Below are 14,255 nucleotides of genomic sequence, written 5' to 3'. Positions count from 1 at the left end.
CAATAATGCGTCACAACTGACCATCGCCTGTGCCCATAAACGTTCATGAATGTAAAGGAGAGTGACAAACCGTACCATTCGTCGTTTTCGCTTACATCGCAAGGCTCACCTGCAGGTGCGCAATGTAAGGGAGAACGACGAATGTCGAATAACTTTGCTACTTTTTAACCTAAACCATTCAAACTTTAGAGACTGCTTTATGAACACCTCAATCAGATATCTGGTGAATTACAGCTTAAAAGAGTGAAAAATAGAAGAGTTATAAAGTTAAAACAGTTTTTGCCTCTCCTGAAAAATTTGCCTCGCTACCTGCGCAGGACCATTCGTCGTTTTCCCTTACGACGGCAGAGAAGTGGTCAGGACATATGGTGTGTGTGTGTGTGTGTGTGTGTGTGTGTGTGTGTGTGTGTGTGTGTGTGTGTGTGTGTGTGTGTGTGTGTGTGTGTGTGTGTGTGTGTGTGTGTGTGTCCATGCGTGCGTGTGTGCGTGCGTACGTGCGTGCGTGCGTGCGTACATGTGTGTATGAGTATGTGTGGTGAGAGAGAATTGAATTGAATTTGACTTTATTGACTTTCGAGGTCAATGGCCCGTACGTCATAAAAAGTTACAAGTTAATATGCAAAATACTGATCTCTCTGTGTTGTGCTAAAGAACAAATTACATAATAACCTACAACACAGAAAACACATAGATCTATATAACATTTACATCTAGAATCTAGTTCTACACCTAATGGAATGGGCCCTCACACAACAAAGTACAGAGTACAAAGCATTGGTCATAGTCATGGACGCGTGATGCTGATTGTAAACAAAGCTTACAGGCTGGACTTTGGTCTACCAGAAAAATAATAAATTATATGAAATTAAACCCAAACTAGAACAGCGAAATCCTTCGGATCTCTCCAGAAGAGACGAAGTCATTTTTACTCGATTGCGCATCGGACACACGGCCCTGACCCACAAATACCTCCTACAGGGAGATGAGAAGCCGTTCTGTGTCGGATGCGACACAGATTTTACCATTAGACACATTTTAACAGAATGTCTAGACTTTGGAGAGATCCGAAGGAAATATTATAAATGCAAGAAATTGCAGGATATTTTTTCCGTCGTTGTTCCCAGCAGAATTTTAAATTTTATAAAGGCCATTGGCCTTTATGGCGAGTTGTAGAGTGAATTTGATATCATTAAAAATGTTTATTGTTACTTAAAAGTTGTTTTAGATCACAAATGTATTTACACCGAATTTGAATATTTTAACTTTTTAGCATTTAAAGTAAATTAGTTAGCCAGTCGTGAAGTGAACTTTCGCAGAGGTGAACAACTTGTGTTTCGCGCGCTCATATGACCTTAGCAGTTGCGAGCGCCGTAAAACCTTATACTATACTATACATCTCTAGTCTAATCTAGACTCTAGATTAAAAAATCAATTTCACATTGTCTTTCTATTTTTCGTCCTTTGGGAATCTGAAGAAAGACAATTATTTGGTTTTTCCTCTGGAATTAGAACGGGCGATCGCTGAACAAAACTAGCCAGTAATGCCGACAGCATGAGGGTTGCGTGTCACTCGCCGTGTTTGTTTACATACTGTCGCACGCTCGCCGCTAGTGGCGCTAGGAGTCGGTGTGCCTAACAAAATTGGGTCAGTGCTGCATCTTACCGTAGGCTGTACTATCTTTTGTTTTATTAAGATGACATAAGTGTTATTTGTTAACATTAGAAATTTTGACGTGACGGGTACATGTTGATTAGCCCGTGCAGGCACTTACTTTTGAATTAGAAAGCTAAACAATGAAAGCTATGTCACAAAAATACTGAGTTGCTTTCAGCAATGAACAGAAAAAGAACCCCCCGGGGCAGTGCCTCTGACTGAAGTGTCTTTAGGCCATTCCCAAAGGGGGGACATTTCTCGTTCAATCATAGTAGAAATGTAAATGGGCTGACTCATGTCACGCTCATAACTGTGCCTGATCTACAACAGGGAACTGCTGCTTTTTCTATCCTGATCTTTACTATTGTCATTTTCCTCTACTTCTTTTGTATGTCCTCTACTTCTTTTGTATGTTTGTCACTCTCTTGTGACCTGCTATTTTGGGGTGCCTTGATAGTGGAAGCAGACCTTGTGCTGTTTAAGCTAAAGAGGTGAGCAGTCTAAGTATGATTCCTTGTAAAGACTTCTCTGTTGACACCCACCCCTTGGCGCTCATATGACCTTATGCAGTTGCGAGGGCCGTAAAACCCTCTACTATAAAAAGAACAGAAAAAATGGGTTTTTTAAATGTCTTATTGCATTACGTGCCCCTTTATAAGATTGGCAAGCTATGAAAAAAAAAAGAAAATCAGAGAAAACTATTGTTGCGCTATGTTGAACAATTTTTTTTACCTTGCTAAATGAATAAATAAATATTTATGTCAAGGCATGGTGGAATTTTGAACAATTTTGACTCTTATTACTCTCTTTTCTCCTACCCTTTCCTACCTCTCTAAATGGTAATTATTGTGCCGAAGTTCACGCCCTTAAGACCTTTCCGCTTATTTTTCATTCAGATTCTGCGAATCTACCGACAGTCAACTTATGAATGCTGATATTTAGCACAAACAGATGAGATGGGTATCTTTTGTCCTCTCCGCTGGCCAGAAGGCTTTGTGTCACAGACCTCTCTATGGGCAGCACCCCTTGTGAACTCCTCAGCCTTAGATGTGGAAGTGTGCATGCTGAGGCTATTGGTTTATATACTCTGGTGTGGAAGTGTTAATGTGTGCATATATATGTGTGTGTGTGCGTGTGGGTGAACATAGTGTAAATGCACTCATATATACAAATGTGGTATGTGGGAGCATGTGTTTGTTTGTACATAGGGTGTATCTGGATGTGTGTGTGTGTGTGTGTGTGTGTGTGTGTGTGTGTGTGTGTATGTGTGTGTGTGTGTGTGTGTGTGTGTGTGTGTGTGTGTGTGTATGTGTGTGTGTGTGTGTGTGTGTGTGTGTGTGTGTGTGTGTGTGTGTGTGTGAGTGTGTGTGTGTTTGTGTGTGTGTTTGTTCATGGGCATGTGTGTCATGTGTGTGTTTATTGATGTGTGTATGTGTGTGTGTGTATGCACATGCATACATGCATTCGTTATGTGTCAATATTTGTATCCTTTAAATAATTCCCTTGTATTAGGTTAGTTATGAATGTGATGTTTGATATGAAGTCGAAAATGGGAATGAATACTCTTTTCTTCACGTTTAGTCAGTCCGATTGTTTCCCCCCAAATTCAGCATTGAACTGATCAGTTGCCCTTTGGAAAGCACTTAGTGTACAGACATTATCATCGTAAATGCTTCAGATGGTGCCACCAAATTGCCATCACAGCTGCACATAGTTTCCACTTATTTCAAACATGTATCGACAATTAGGGCTCAGAGCTTGTCAGACTTTCTGCTGAACAGTCTTTTTTCTGAGAGAATTTTTATATATCTGTTACATCATACAACATTTCACTCCCATTACGAACAAAATTGTGGCTGTGATCTTTACGTGCTATAAAATAAGCTGGCTACGCTTCAGACTTTTATTAATACTCATTCACTCGTGTTCTTCTTCAGATTTAGATCTCAGGATTAAAGAACGAGATCTGTTTTGTTTATTATTACTCATCTACCCTCTCTTTGTCTTCCCTCCTTAGTAACCATAGATGTATTATATTAATCCCCACGAAGACATTAAGCACATTGGCTTTGTGTTTTAAAAGTGTAGTCTTTGAAAACAGGAGTAATTCTTTTCAAAGCTAGTTCATTCTCAGTTAATATTCTTTGCCGTTATTTAAGCAGAGGTCATTTAAAAACAAAATTTCCATTTGTGAGTGAATGAATGTTTGAGCTTTATCTGGTCTTTTAATTTATTTGTATATCTTTGTGTAGTACTTTTATTATGAAAGATAGAAACATGTAAGTACCTTATGCCCGAGCAATGGATGGAAATTGAAGTAAATGTAGAAACCGTTGTGTGACTCTAGGCCTTTATTCACTGTCATATTTTTATTCAACACTTTTTTCTTTCACTACACTTGCCAGGGGGCAAACTAATGGATGCCTTTGTGCCTATGGTACTACACTGATAATCCTGTGCTTACTTATGTTTTTAAGATGTTTTCGGTCAATTAGTTCCCCCTGGCATTGCAAAATTGGCTGGATTACTATGGAACATTGTGAAAAAACACCCACCCCCTCGCCTTTGAATATATGATGTGATTTTCAAATGTTGATTTTGTAAATGCATGATTCACAAGTTTGTATAAATTTGGAACCCTTGAATTCTGTTCTTTTTAAAAATGGGATAGCATTATGTTCTAATTCTTAGTCTTGGTTTAGTATGCTTCCTTTATTTCAACGCCTTTTATTAAAGGGACACCAGGGGTTTGTGAATGACTGTGTGTCCAAACATGCAGCACTACGGCGTTTTTATTGAACGTTTCCCCGAGGAAAATGGATATGTGTAGGCCTTGGAGGTTGAACTAGAACACAGCTCCCTGAAGGACAAAAAGTTTTTTTTTGGTAGAAACAGGAAATTCTTAAGAAAATAAAATGCTTGTAGAAGACTACGGGGAGTTACGAGTGGGAATCCAGGTCTCATGTTCATTGTAAAGAGCAAAGATAGGATGTAAATAGGGGCTAGTCCTTGCTGCCAGATGGTAACGATGCCCTTACAAATTCATAAAGTATAAGTTGGACCATCATATTAAAAGGGCGTAAGTCCTTTGCCTAAGCGCAGTGTGTTTTCTTTTATTGCATCATAAAATACACAGCTGGAAACTTATTTAGGAAGAGCCGAGGTTCTCCAAAGAGAGGATTGTGTCCAGCCGACCCTCCACTGGGTAGTAGGGTTGCTATTGGGAGAAGCAACATAAAGAGAATGATACACGCATCAAACAGTGGGGGAGCATCAATCTCAGAGGGATTGGGGGGGGGGGGGACTGAAGTTCAATGAGCAGTGTCTTGTTCCTCAAAAGAGTTTTAGCCTATTGTGAAGATGGTAAGGCTTGCTTTCTGCTGTCCTATTGGTGTTCTCTGTTGTAAATACTTTTCTTTGGTGGCGGTTTGGTTATGGGAGAAAGATTTCTTTTAAACATTTTTCCGAAAGATCAAATCATGTTTCTCTTCTCGCAGATTTAACCTCATAGTACCTATTCTTTTACTTTCTAGAGGATGAGCTGAAAAAGTCAGAGATTGGAAAAGATTTCAGAGAATGAAGAATGGGTGATACAGCTTGCACATCAAAACATGGTTTTCCCCTGTGTTTTATAGCACATGTTGGTTTCCTTGCCAAATTTAGAAAAGTTTGATAAAGTTCCCACATCTGTAATACTCACCATATATTTGTTACCATGTGTATGACAGAATGACTTGGATGGTTGTTTTTATCGTATCACAGGCAGCCTACCTCAGTGGTTCCAGTCCTCCAGTCCTCCATCTCACATACTTGTCGGACCTATCCGCGTCCCATTCTTTCTCGAGCTGAAAGTCTTTATACATCTAGAGTGATCATGTGGTTGTTGTTGTATTCACTTTTGAGTAAAGTTGCCCTTTGTCGGCCTGTTTGCCTCGTGTTTCAGAGATTAGTATTTCTTCCCTGCAGTTTCCTACTTGAAGGGTTCGAATAGCATATGAAACCTATCTTTGAAAGAGCCATCTATAATTTTAGAGGAGAACTGAATTTTATATTTGTGGTATTCAAGAGGAATTAAAGATTTCAAAAACTAAACCTTAGGTTGTAAGAAAAGAAATTGCTCCTTTTGTTTCTGGCAAAGACAGCAAGTTAAAGTGGGGTTTGGTGCTCGTAGGCACGTCAGTATCCAAGTGTCTGTGAACACAGTTGTAGGTACTTGACATTGTCTTGTATTCAGCTGTACTCATTCTCATTAGTGTTACTTAAGCAACTTGCAGAACCAATTTTCTTATATCGGCTGTCCGATGCATCTGTTAGCTTTCAAGTCTAGATGAACAAATAGGTCATTGAATTAGTTAAGTTTTCAAAGGTGACAAGAATGGAGCACCTGTCACATATTCCTGGCTCTAACACTTGTGTGTACACTACAATAACAATCAACATCAATTAGTTAAATGTCTATTGCACTATTGTGTATTGTGATCTTATTTCAGTGCTGTATTCTCTCCCCCCTCACTTTCGTGTTTGTCATTTGATGATTTGTTGAGTTATATCTGACGTCTGTCCCAAATACATCAGTACTAGAAACTTTTCCTATGAAAAATATACGGATTCCTCTATTCCAGAAATTATTAGAACTTTGCAGGTATATAATATTCCAGGCTTTTTAATACTTTTATGTCATGAATGAATCTCCCTATATACATACATATATGTTTACTTCTTTAGAACTAATGTCAACATGCCTTATTTCCAAAAAAATTCTAAATGCACCAAAGAGCCGCCTATAATTGTAACTTTATGAAATGTCTTGTCAAATGTCTACTGGTACCATCTTAAATACATTCGTTTTATTTTATTATGAAAATTACAAACTGAAACGAATGAAGGCACTATTTAATAATTTATGCCTGTAAGCAGCTTCCTTGACCTTTGAAGGGCAGAACAGTTTTCAATTATGTTCTACACCCATGTTATGTTGAGTAAAAGTTTTGGCTTCAGATGGAATACAGGTGAGATGGAAATGGGCTTTCAAAGAGCTGGAAATGCACTCTTTGTTCACACAAATAGATAGGGACTGTGATAGAACCTCCCTAGCTCCTTGTTCGGCTTGTATGTTCCTCTCCCTGGAAATGCTGCTTTACTTTCTCACTCAAGCACACCAGGGCCTTATTAATGATGACTGAGCTGACCTGATGTTTGTTCGTTGCATATGGAGCTCAGAATAGGAAAAAATAGTGCTGAATGTCAGTTTATTCAGGACCTAAGTACAGCTCACTCATGGTTGGTTTTGGTCCCAGTTCTCCCTTTGTTCATTGTTGTCAAGCTATTAGTCTGTGACTTTCCTCAGGTGTATGCCAAAGTAAAGACAAAGAGACAACTGCACAATTCTCCATCCACAATACCGTTTGTGTCCCTCCCAGTCCCAGTAAATGAATTCCTCCAAACTCTATGCATTTACTCAAACACTCGAATGTGTGGCGTTGTGGTGAAATTAGGCGTTCATCAAAATAATGAACTCAAACCAACATTTTTCTGCTCGTTTGGCAATTTTTATTAATGTTTTTTTTTTTTTTTTTTGGTCTCAACACTCTTCACGTTCATTTAAAAACTCATCTTGTGTGGATTTTACTGAAAATCTTTGATCAAAGGCACAAAAAATTTGAATTTACAGTTTCCAAAGAGATTCAAGCTGTGGAAGTCTGTAGACTTTGGCAGCCATTTTCAAACTAAGTATATATTTGAAACCGGGCAACCCCTCGTCCTTCAATCACAAATATCTTGACTTCTGTTCAATATGAATGAGTATTTTTTTAAATTAAAAGAAAGACAAATGAACATATTTTATGATAATACCAATAATTTCATATCCCCAAAATTTAATGAGCACCTGATTCCACCATATCATGACACATATATATTTGCATACCAGTCTGCCTTCACTTGCACGCACTCGCACACACACACACATATGCACACACACACACACACACACACACACACACACACACACACACACACACACACGCACACACACACACACACAGACACACACACATACCCACACACTCACACACACACACACACACACACACACTGACATACACATACTTGTGTGTGTATGTGTGCACACCTCTTGTCTGAATCTCCATCTTATACTTATAGTATACTCACATGCACATACATACTCTCGTTTGCTCACATGCAAACACTCACACACAAGTATGCATTCACAGTTCATGCTCATTAATCAGTATGCACTAATACACACATGCACACACTCACACACTCACACTCAGACACACACACACACATACACACACACACACACACACACACACACACACACACACACACACACACACACACACACACACACACAAACAAACAATGCAAACGCACACAAATGCATGTACATACACCCCCCTCTGCCCCCGACACACACTTATACACACATTTCTACACACACCTCCATACATTTCTACACACATCTCCATGTCGTCCTTTGTATCAATTGTTACCTTATCACCAGTGTTGACCCTATTTGTTATCTGAAGATTGTTCAACCTGATGTGCTGTTATTCCTACATACATTTACCTCATGTAAAGCCAAAGTATTGTGTGCCCATAATTTATCCTCCGAAACACCAGTCCTCTCCTGTTCACCTTCCCCCCTCATCTTCCTGCCTCACTATCCTCTTGTCTTCTTTTTTCCTGTATCAGTGTTCTCTTTCCTCTCTGCCCTGCTGCTGTTTTTCACCCACTCTGTTATTGTTCATGTTCTCCATTTTCACACCACATGTTCCTCCAAACCCTCCCTTCTCATCACTCTCCATTCACTGTCCTCCCACACTTGCTTCCCTTTCTTCCCTCTTCCATCATCCTCTCTCACTTTTCTTTTTTACTGTCTCTTCCTCTCCTGCTCCCCACTTATGCTCTACATCATGAGTCTTCATTCTCCCTTTCTTTCTTCCGTCCTCTCACCTTCCTTTCTTTCCCCTCTCTATCTTCAATACTTCCCTCCACAGTTTCCACTACCCCTCTCACTTTTCTCCTCCTCCTTTCTTCTTCTTCCTTTCCTTCTCCTTTCCTCCTCCTTTCCTCATGGCTTCTTACCTTTCCTCACTCCATCACCTTACATCACTCTGTCACCTTCCTCCTTCACCTTCTTCGTCATCCTCCCTCTCCTTTCACTTAACCTCACTCAGTCCCCTTCCTCTTTCACCCTCTTCCTCTTCCATCCTCTCCCTTCACCTTCCTTCACTCAGTCACCATCCTCCTTCACCTTTTCCCTAATTCTCCCTCTCTATCTCCTCTCATCACTCCTTCCATTTGTTTCTTCCCTCTTCTCCTTTCCAATCTTCAATAATGTTCCTCTAGGTGCCTTTTCCCCCGTTGCCAGTTCCTTCACTGCAGCCCCTGAATTTATCACTTTGTCTTTGTGACTTTTCAGTGTCCAATCATTTCCATCCCCTCCGCGTAATTTATCTCCCTGTTACTTTTGTCTGCATGTCCTCATGTAGAAACATTGTATTTGTCTATTTATGTAAAATAACAACAGTTAAAATGCTTTAAAAGAGCTCATGAAACAAGTTACGTTGCAAAATTCCTTCAGTATATTCAGAGGTATTCCATAAGGGCTCTGATTTCAAGCCTTGATCTGTTACTACCTTCTTCTACACCAATTACATTTATGTTTTATTTGCTTTAATTTTCCCCTGTTGTTGAAGGCTCGACTAACCGTTTGATGTTATTTGAGTGTTGACTGCCTAAGTCTGATCTTTGATTGAGTGCATGCACTGATCTGTCACTGTTGTTGAAAATTACGCAATATCTGCCCGTTCAGGTGCTACTATTGAAATCACAGAATATCATCCATAAGTTAATAGCTTTAAATGCCAAAATGCTTTTTTGTTGTTTTTTTCCCCAGTTTGTTTTGATAAAAAAAATAACATTTCCCCCCAACTTTTGTTTTGTGTATTAATGAGATTCTTTGGACGTGCTTCACTTGTATTTGTAGGTAGGTCTGACCCCATCAAGGAAGTTGTGCCTTCTAAAGTTTTGTTTACGTAAGAGTGAAAAAAGTTTGTTTATGAAATTTTCGTTCTATTTTACTCATTATTGGCCTGTAGTGGTCAGATACAACTCCTTATTTCCTGCTCTGTATCTCTAGTGTTGCAGGTGTAAACTGTGTGAAGGAAATAATGAGTGAAAACAGCTTTATATATGCAGCAGATGTATTGTAGGAACATAATTATAGTGTAAGCCTTAAAGTACGTTATAGACAGAATTATGTTTTGAAAACAGAAAAATGTCGGTTGCTTTTTTTTCCGCGACACCCAAAAGGGTATAAGTGGCGGATAAAAGAAAAAAGAAAAAGCTTTTTTTTCTCTCACGATCCTTTGATTAGTTCTTCCTAATTTTTCTTTAAATGTTCCTATATTTTGGAGTGGAAGCAGACTGATACTTTTCACTGCTCCGTCAGTCTTCGGAAGGTGTGATGTTTCTTTTGTGGAAAAACTGTTTATTTCAGATGGCAGTGCATTCTGCATGTAGAACTGTTTTATTCCAGTAGTGACTCATGTTTCTGTTTGGAACTATTTAAATGGCCACCATAAAGAATATTTGTGATACTTTATGATGTAAATTTTTTGCTTTGTATTTGTAACATTTTTGGCAGTTTTATTGTTTTTAATTGCTAAGAAAATATGTAAGCACTGTGAATGAAAATTTGTGATGGATGACCTTTAACCCAGAAGTCCTGTTTAAAGATTATCTCCGAATCAGAAAGTGAGTTTTTTATGATTTGCAGCCTTGCAACTTGCACCTGATACAATGATGGCTCTTTCTTGTTCTTTCAGTTTGTATGCTCCTTTTCACTGTGATCAAAATAGCTGAATTGTCTGACATCGAGGTGGCTTCACTTTGCCATTTGCTTCATGAATGTGTAATAGAATGATGCCTTTGTGAAGTTATTGTGTGATTTTTCTAACCTGCATTATAACACCAACCATTGTGACTTTGTGACGCACAAGTTAAGTTTGCCCGATTCTCCTTGGAATAATATGAAATGACATAAGATGTGTTTGCTGTGCTAGCTGAAACAATTTTTAAAAAATCCGACTCATGCCACTTTTCATTCTTAAATTTTTTTTTTTTATCTTCAAATGATAGTTCTTTATTTTCTTCAACTCATGATATTGCTCCATAGAATCCCTCAGAAAATCACAGTTGCTAGTGAGATTCAGATGACATAACCCTTGAAATTCGTTTCGGTTCTGAAAGGGGAGCATTTTTGGTTAATCCATGTTTTCCTTTACAATGACAAAGAAAGAAAAAAGAAAGGGATTTTCATTGCTTTCAGTTTTTGGATGTCTTTGGATTTACTGTTTAAGCTGACTCCACTGTATGTCTGTAATCTTTATTTTACCAGTTCATAGTTTAATGGATCCACTCAGTGAAATCGTCAGGCACCATTTTTGATGATGAAGACAAAACCATGAGTATGACAACATTCTGTTCAGGGGTTCTCAGACTGCTGTTTGTCTTAGCCATTCACAGTTGATCAAAGCCTTTTTTTTACCGTTGTATAGTTGAAACGAATGTGTGGTATTGTAGTTTTGACACAAGTAAGTACTGCATCATCCATCTTACAAAGCTCATTTATATTTAAAAGTTCTCTTTACTCCAACTTTAACTTCAAAGCGAACCAAGGGGGATAGTAAAACCAGTTGTTTAGTCCTAGTAAAGATATCTGTTGTAAATTCAAATGTAGTCCTTTTCCTTTTTATTCATCACATGTCAGTCTATATATGTGTTGTATTTTAAAGATTTAGAGTTTTTTGGTAAAGATTTGATATGCTTTGCCTTCATGAAAGCACTCGTTCTACTCAGCACCTGCAGTGTGGTGATACAGTGTTATTCAAGTGTGCTGTGGTTTCCATGGTAATTTTGTTTCATGTATTCATTACTCAGACATGCACCATATGTGAGGTGTTGGGTCACAATGTCTAACATGTCGCAGATTTCTGTTTTGCACTAGAACCCACCCAAAATAGCTGACTTGGGGTTAATCTTGAACCTTGAAATTGTTTTTTTTAAATTCTTGTTTTGAAAATGGATGGTATGTGTGTGCAATGGGGATAACATTGTCCAAACTGTAACATCGATTTTCCCAATGCAGAGTTGTTTTTTTTCTAATTGCTTTCCGAATTTAATATGCTTTTATTTTCTGTCTAAATGTACAGTAGTCTCCGTCTAAGATCCCACAGCTTACGATCCCAGTTCGCTTAATTACGGTCAAGCTGTTTTAACAAAACAGAATTTTTACTACTCAAAAGAGACCCCTAAGATCTTGCTCTGAAGGGCTACATCCAGCTAAGATCCTGCATTTCAGATCTTAATGCATGGAACAAAATCCCAGCGGGGCCCAGCTGATCAACCAAGCAGTGAAAATTTATGATCACTGGACTGTCTGTTGCGTCACAGTTCAGCCATTTTTGTGAATGTGATCATATTATCTCAGCTGTAAATCTCAATGAAACTGTACAATGTTTACTCCAGTTAGGATCACACCAAGGTATGAACTCGTGGACGTGTTGTTTTCCCCAAACATTGCGCTTGCATGTGAGCTCTCCACATGAGTTTACCTCACAAGCTGGGTGGGTAGGGCTTATATGTCCGCATCAGACAGGATCACATCAAACTTTGAACTCTTCCCTGATCACTGCAACAGTTCGCGACCTTAGTGCTTTCTTGTCGTATCTCCATTTTTAATAACTATGAAAACTCTTCATAACAAAGAATGAGCTTAAGAAGAAGTCACATTTTCACTGTTTAAAAAAATGGAGATATGAGCTAGAAAGCTCCGAGGTCGCGAGTTGTCTCTACTCCTGAATTCGCGAGACAGACTGAATTTTAATTGGTTCAGTCCTTAGGGAGCTGTGGTGTGGTCACAACACAATGCTGCGTTACGACAGAGGTGGGGGAACTCGGTCAGAGATGGAAAGCTATAAAGGAGCAATAGGATCAGAGTTTTTTGGGTTTTTTCGTCAAAACAGACAATATGATCTTGAGATTCACAATGGAAGATAAGTGAAAATGGTGTGTCTCATGCCATTGTGATAAGTCATCAAGGGTGACCACTCTTTACTCCCAATAAGTCATAAACCCACCCAGGGGTCACGTCAGCTTATATTGCAGTAAGGGGAGACCATTTGACTGACTGTGGGCCTGATCATGAGTCTCTGTGGATTCTCCCCTTTGTGTCTCAGCTAAGATCCCATTTGCTTAAGATCCCACATTTTCTTTGCTCCCATGCACTGGGATCCTAGGGGGAGACTACTGTATTTGCACCAGACTGAAAGAAATCAATTTTAAAAAATAACATATTAGACATTTTGACCCAACTGGTCACATTAAATATGGTAGTTAGTCATCTTGCCTTGATTTGAGGCAGCTTATTTGCTAATTGTTTTCTACTTTTTCTACTCTTTATTATTCTTGGCGGTAGAAACACCCACAAGTGCTGATTATTACTGGGCCACCTTTGTTGGCAGCATATGTTGTTTTATTGTAGGTTTTGATACTTTGTACTTTTTAAAAATTTGTAGCTTTTTCTACATATTCGATGTTGTTATCTTGTTGTGTACTGTTGGATGTGTTTCATACCAATTTATCAAGTCCATTCTCCAACTTCATCTGAGAATTAGAATATGATGTTTGATGCCCTTTCTGTAGTAACTCTGAATGTTGTTTACTCTATCTAAAAAATCTATATGGTTAATTAAGCTGTTTATTTTATTCTTTTGAAGGGCTGAATGAAAAAAAATTAATTAAGCAATGTCACATTTTTGTAGATTTTGTGTTTACAACATTCTCAATGATGAAAATTAATGGGAAGGTGTTGACCTATGATGTGCAAATTGTGATTTCAATTCCTGGGCTACTAGAATTACTGCAATATCATTTGGACAGATATTTTACCGTATATTTTACTGTTAACTGAGCTATGAATGGGTATTCGACACTCAAGAGCAATGGAGTACATGAATGGTAGCAGTATGTGCATCACTGTGTTTCATGCTTACCGGGTGACTAAACTTGTACAGTGGAATCCTGTTATAACGAGAGGGAGGGGACCGGAGCAGCATGTCCTTTATAGCAGGATTCTCGCTACAAGGGATCCAGTATTAAGTTCAAGGGAAACTGTAAAGTAGGCCTAATCTATGAGTATGGTTTTCTGTTTATTTTCTTTTGCTATCTCCCCTGATGACAATTTTGTTTCAACATGACCTCAAGGTCTTACTTGATCAAAAATCGAATCAGGTTTCTTTTTCTAGCGCTATATTTAGCGATGTGGACTGACAGCTCGGCGTTGGCGATCAGAAAGGAAGGGCTCCGGGCTAACTCACCCGCTGTGTTTTCCCCCACCCCACCACACCCTGTGGTGCATTGTCTGCTTGCGCACGTCACACATTCGCTCCATCCATCACATTGCTGTAACCTCTCCATCCCCGCATCGGAGAAGTGAGAGGCATGGTAGGCCTTGGTAATCTAAACTAGGCTTACGCTAGCACATCACACGATGCGTTCTGCTTGTCTG

At 38.9% G+C, this 14,255-nt stretch overlaps 1 protein-coding gene across 2 annotated transcripts in view; it reads left to right on the top strand.

Annotated features, from left to right (window-relative positions):
• The window catches only part of LOC101853152, a 30,950-nt gene extending 28,041 nt beyond the window's left edge, over window positions 1-2,909 (top strand). For both annotated transcript variants that reach the window (XM_005094999.3, XM_005095000.3), the window contains one exon: window positions 2,551-2,909. In XM_005094999.3, the coding sequence (XP_005095056.1) occupies window positions 2,551-2,582 (32 nt within the window). In that variant the 3' untranslated portion in view covers window positions 2,583-2,909. The remainder of the gene's footprint in view (window positions 1-2,550) is intronic.
• The last annotated feature ends 11,346 nt before the right edge of the window (window positions 2,910-14,255 follow it).

Source organism: Aplysia californica, unplaced genomic scaffold (genome assembly GCF_000002075.1).
Source record: "Aplysia californica isolate F4 #8 unplaced genomic scaffold, AplCal3.0 scaffold00093, whole genome shotgun sequence".
Lineage (NCBI taxonomy): Eukaryota > Metazoa > Mollusca > Gastropoda > Aplysiida > Aplysiidae > Aplysia > Aplysia californica.
The sequence above is the reverse complement of the archived record's forward strand: the minus strand, read 5'-3'. Positions and strand labels throughout refer to the sequence as shown.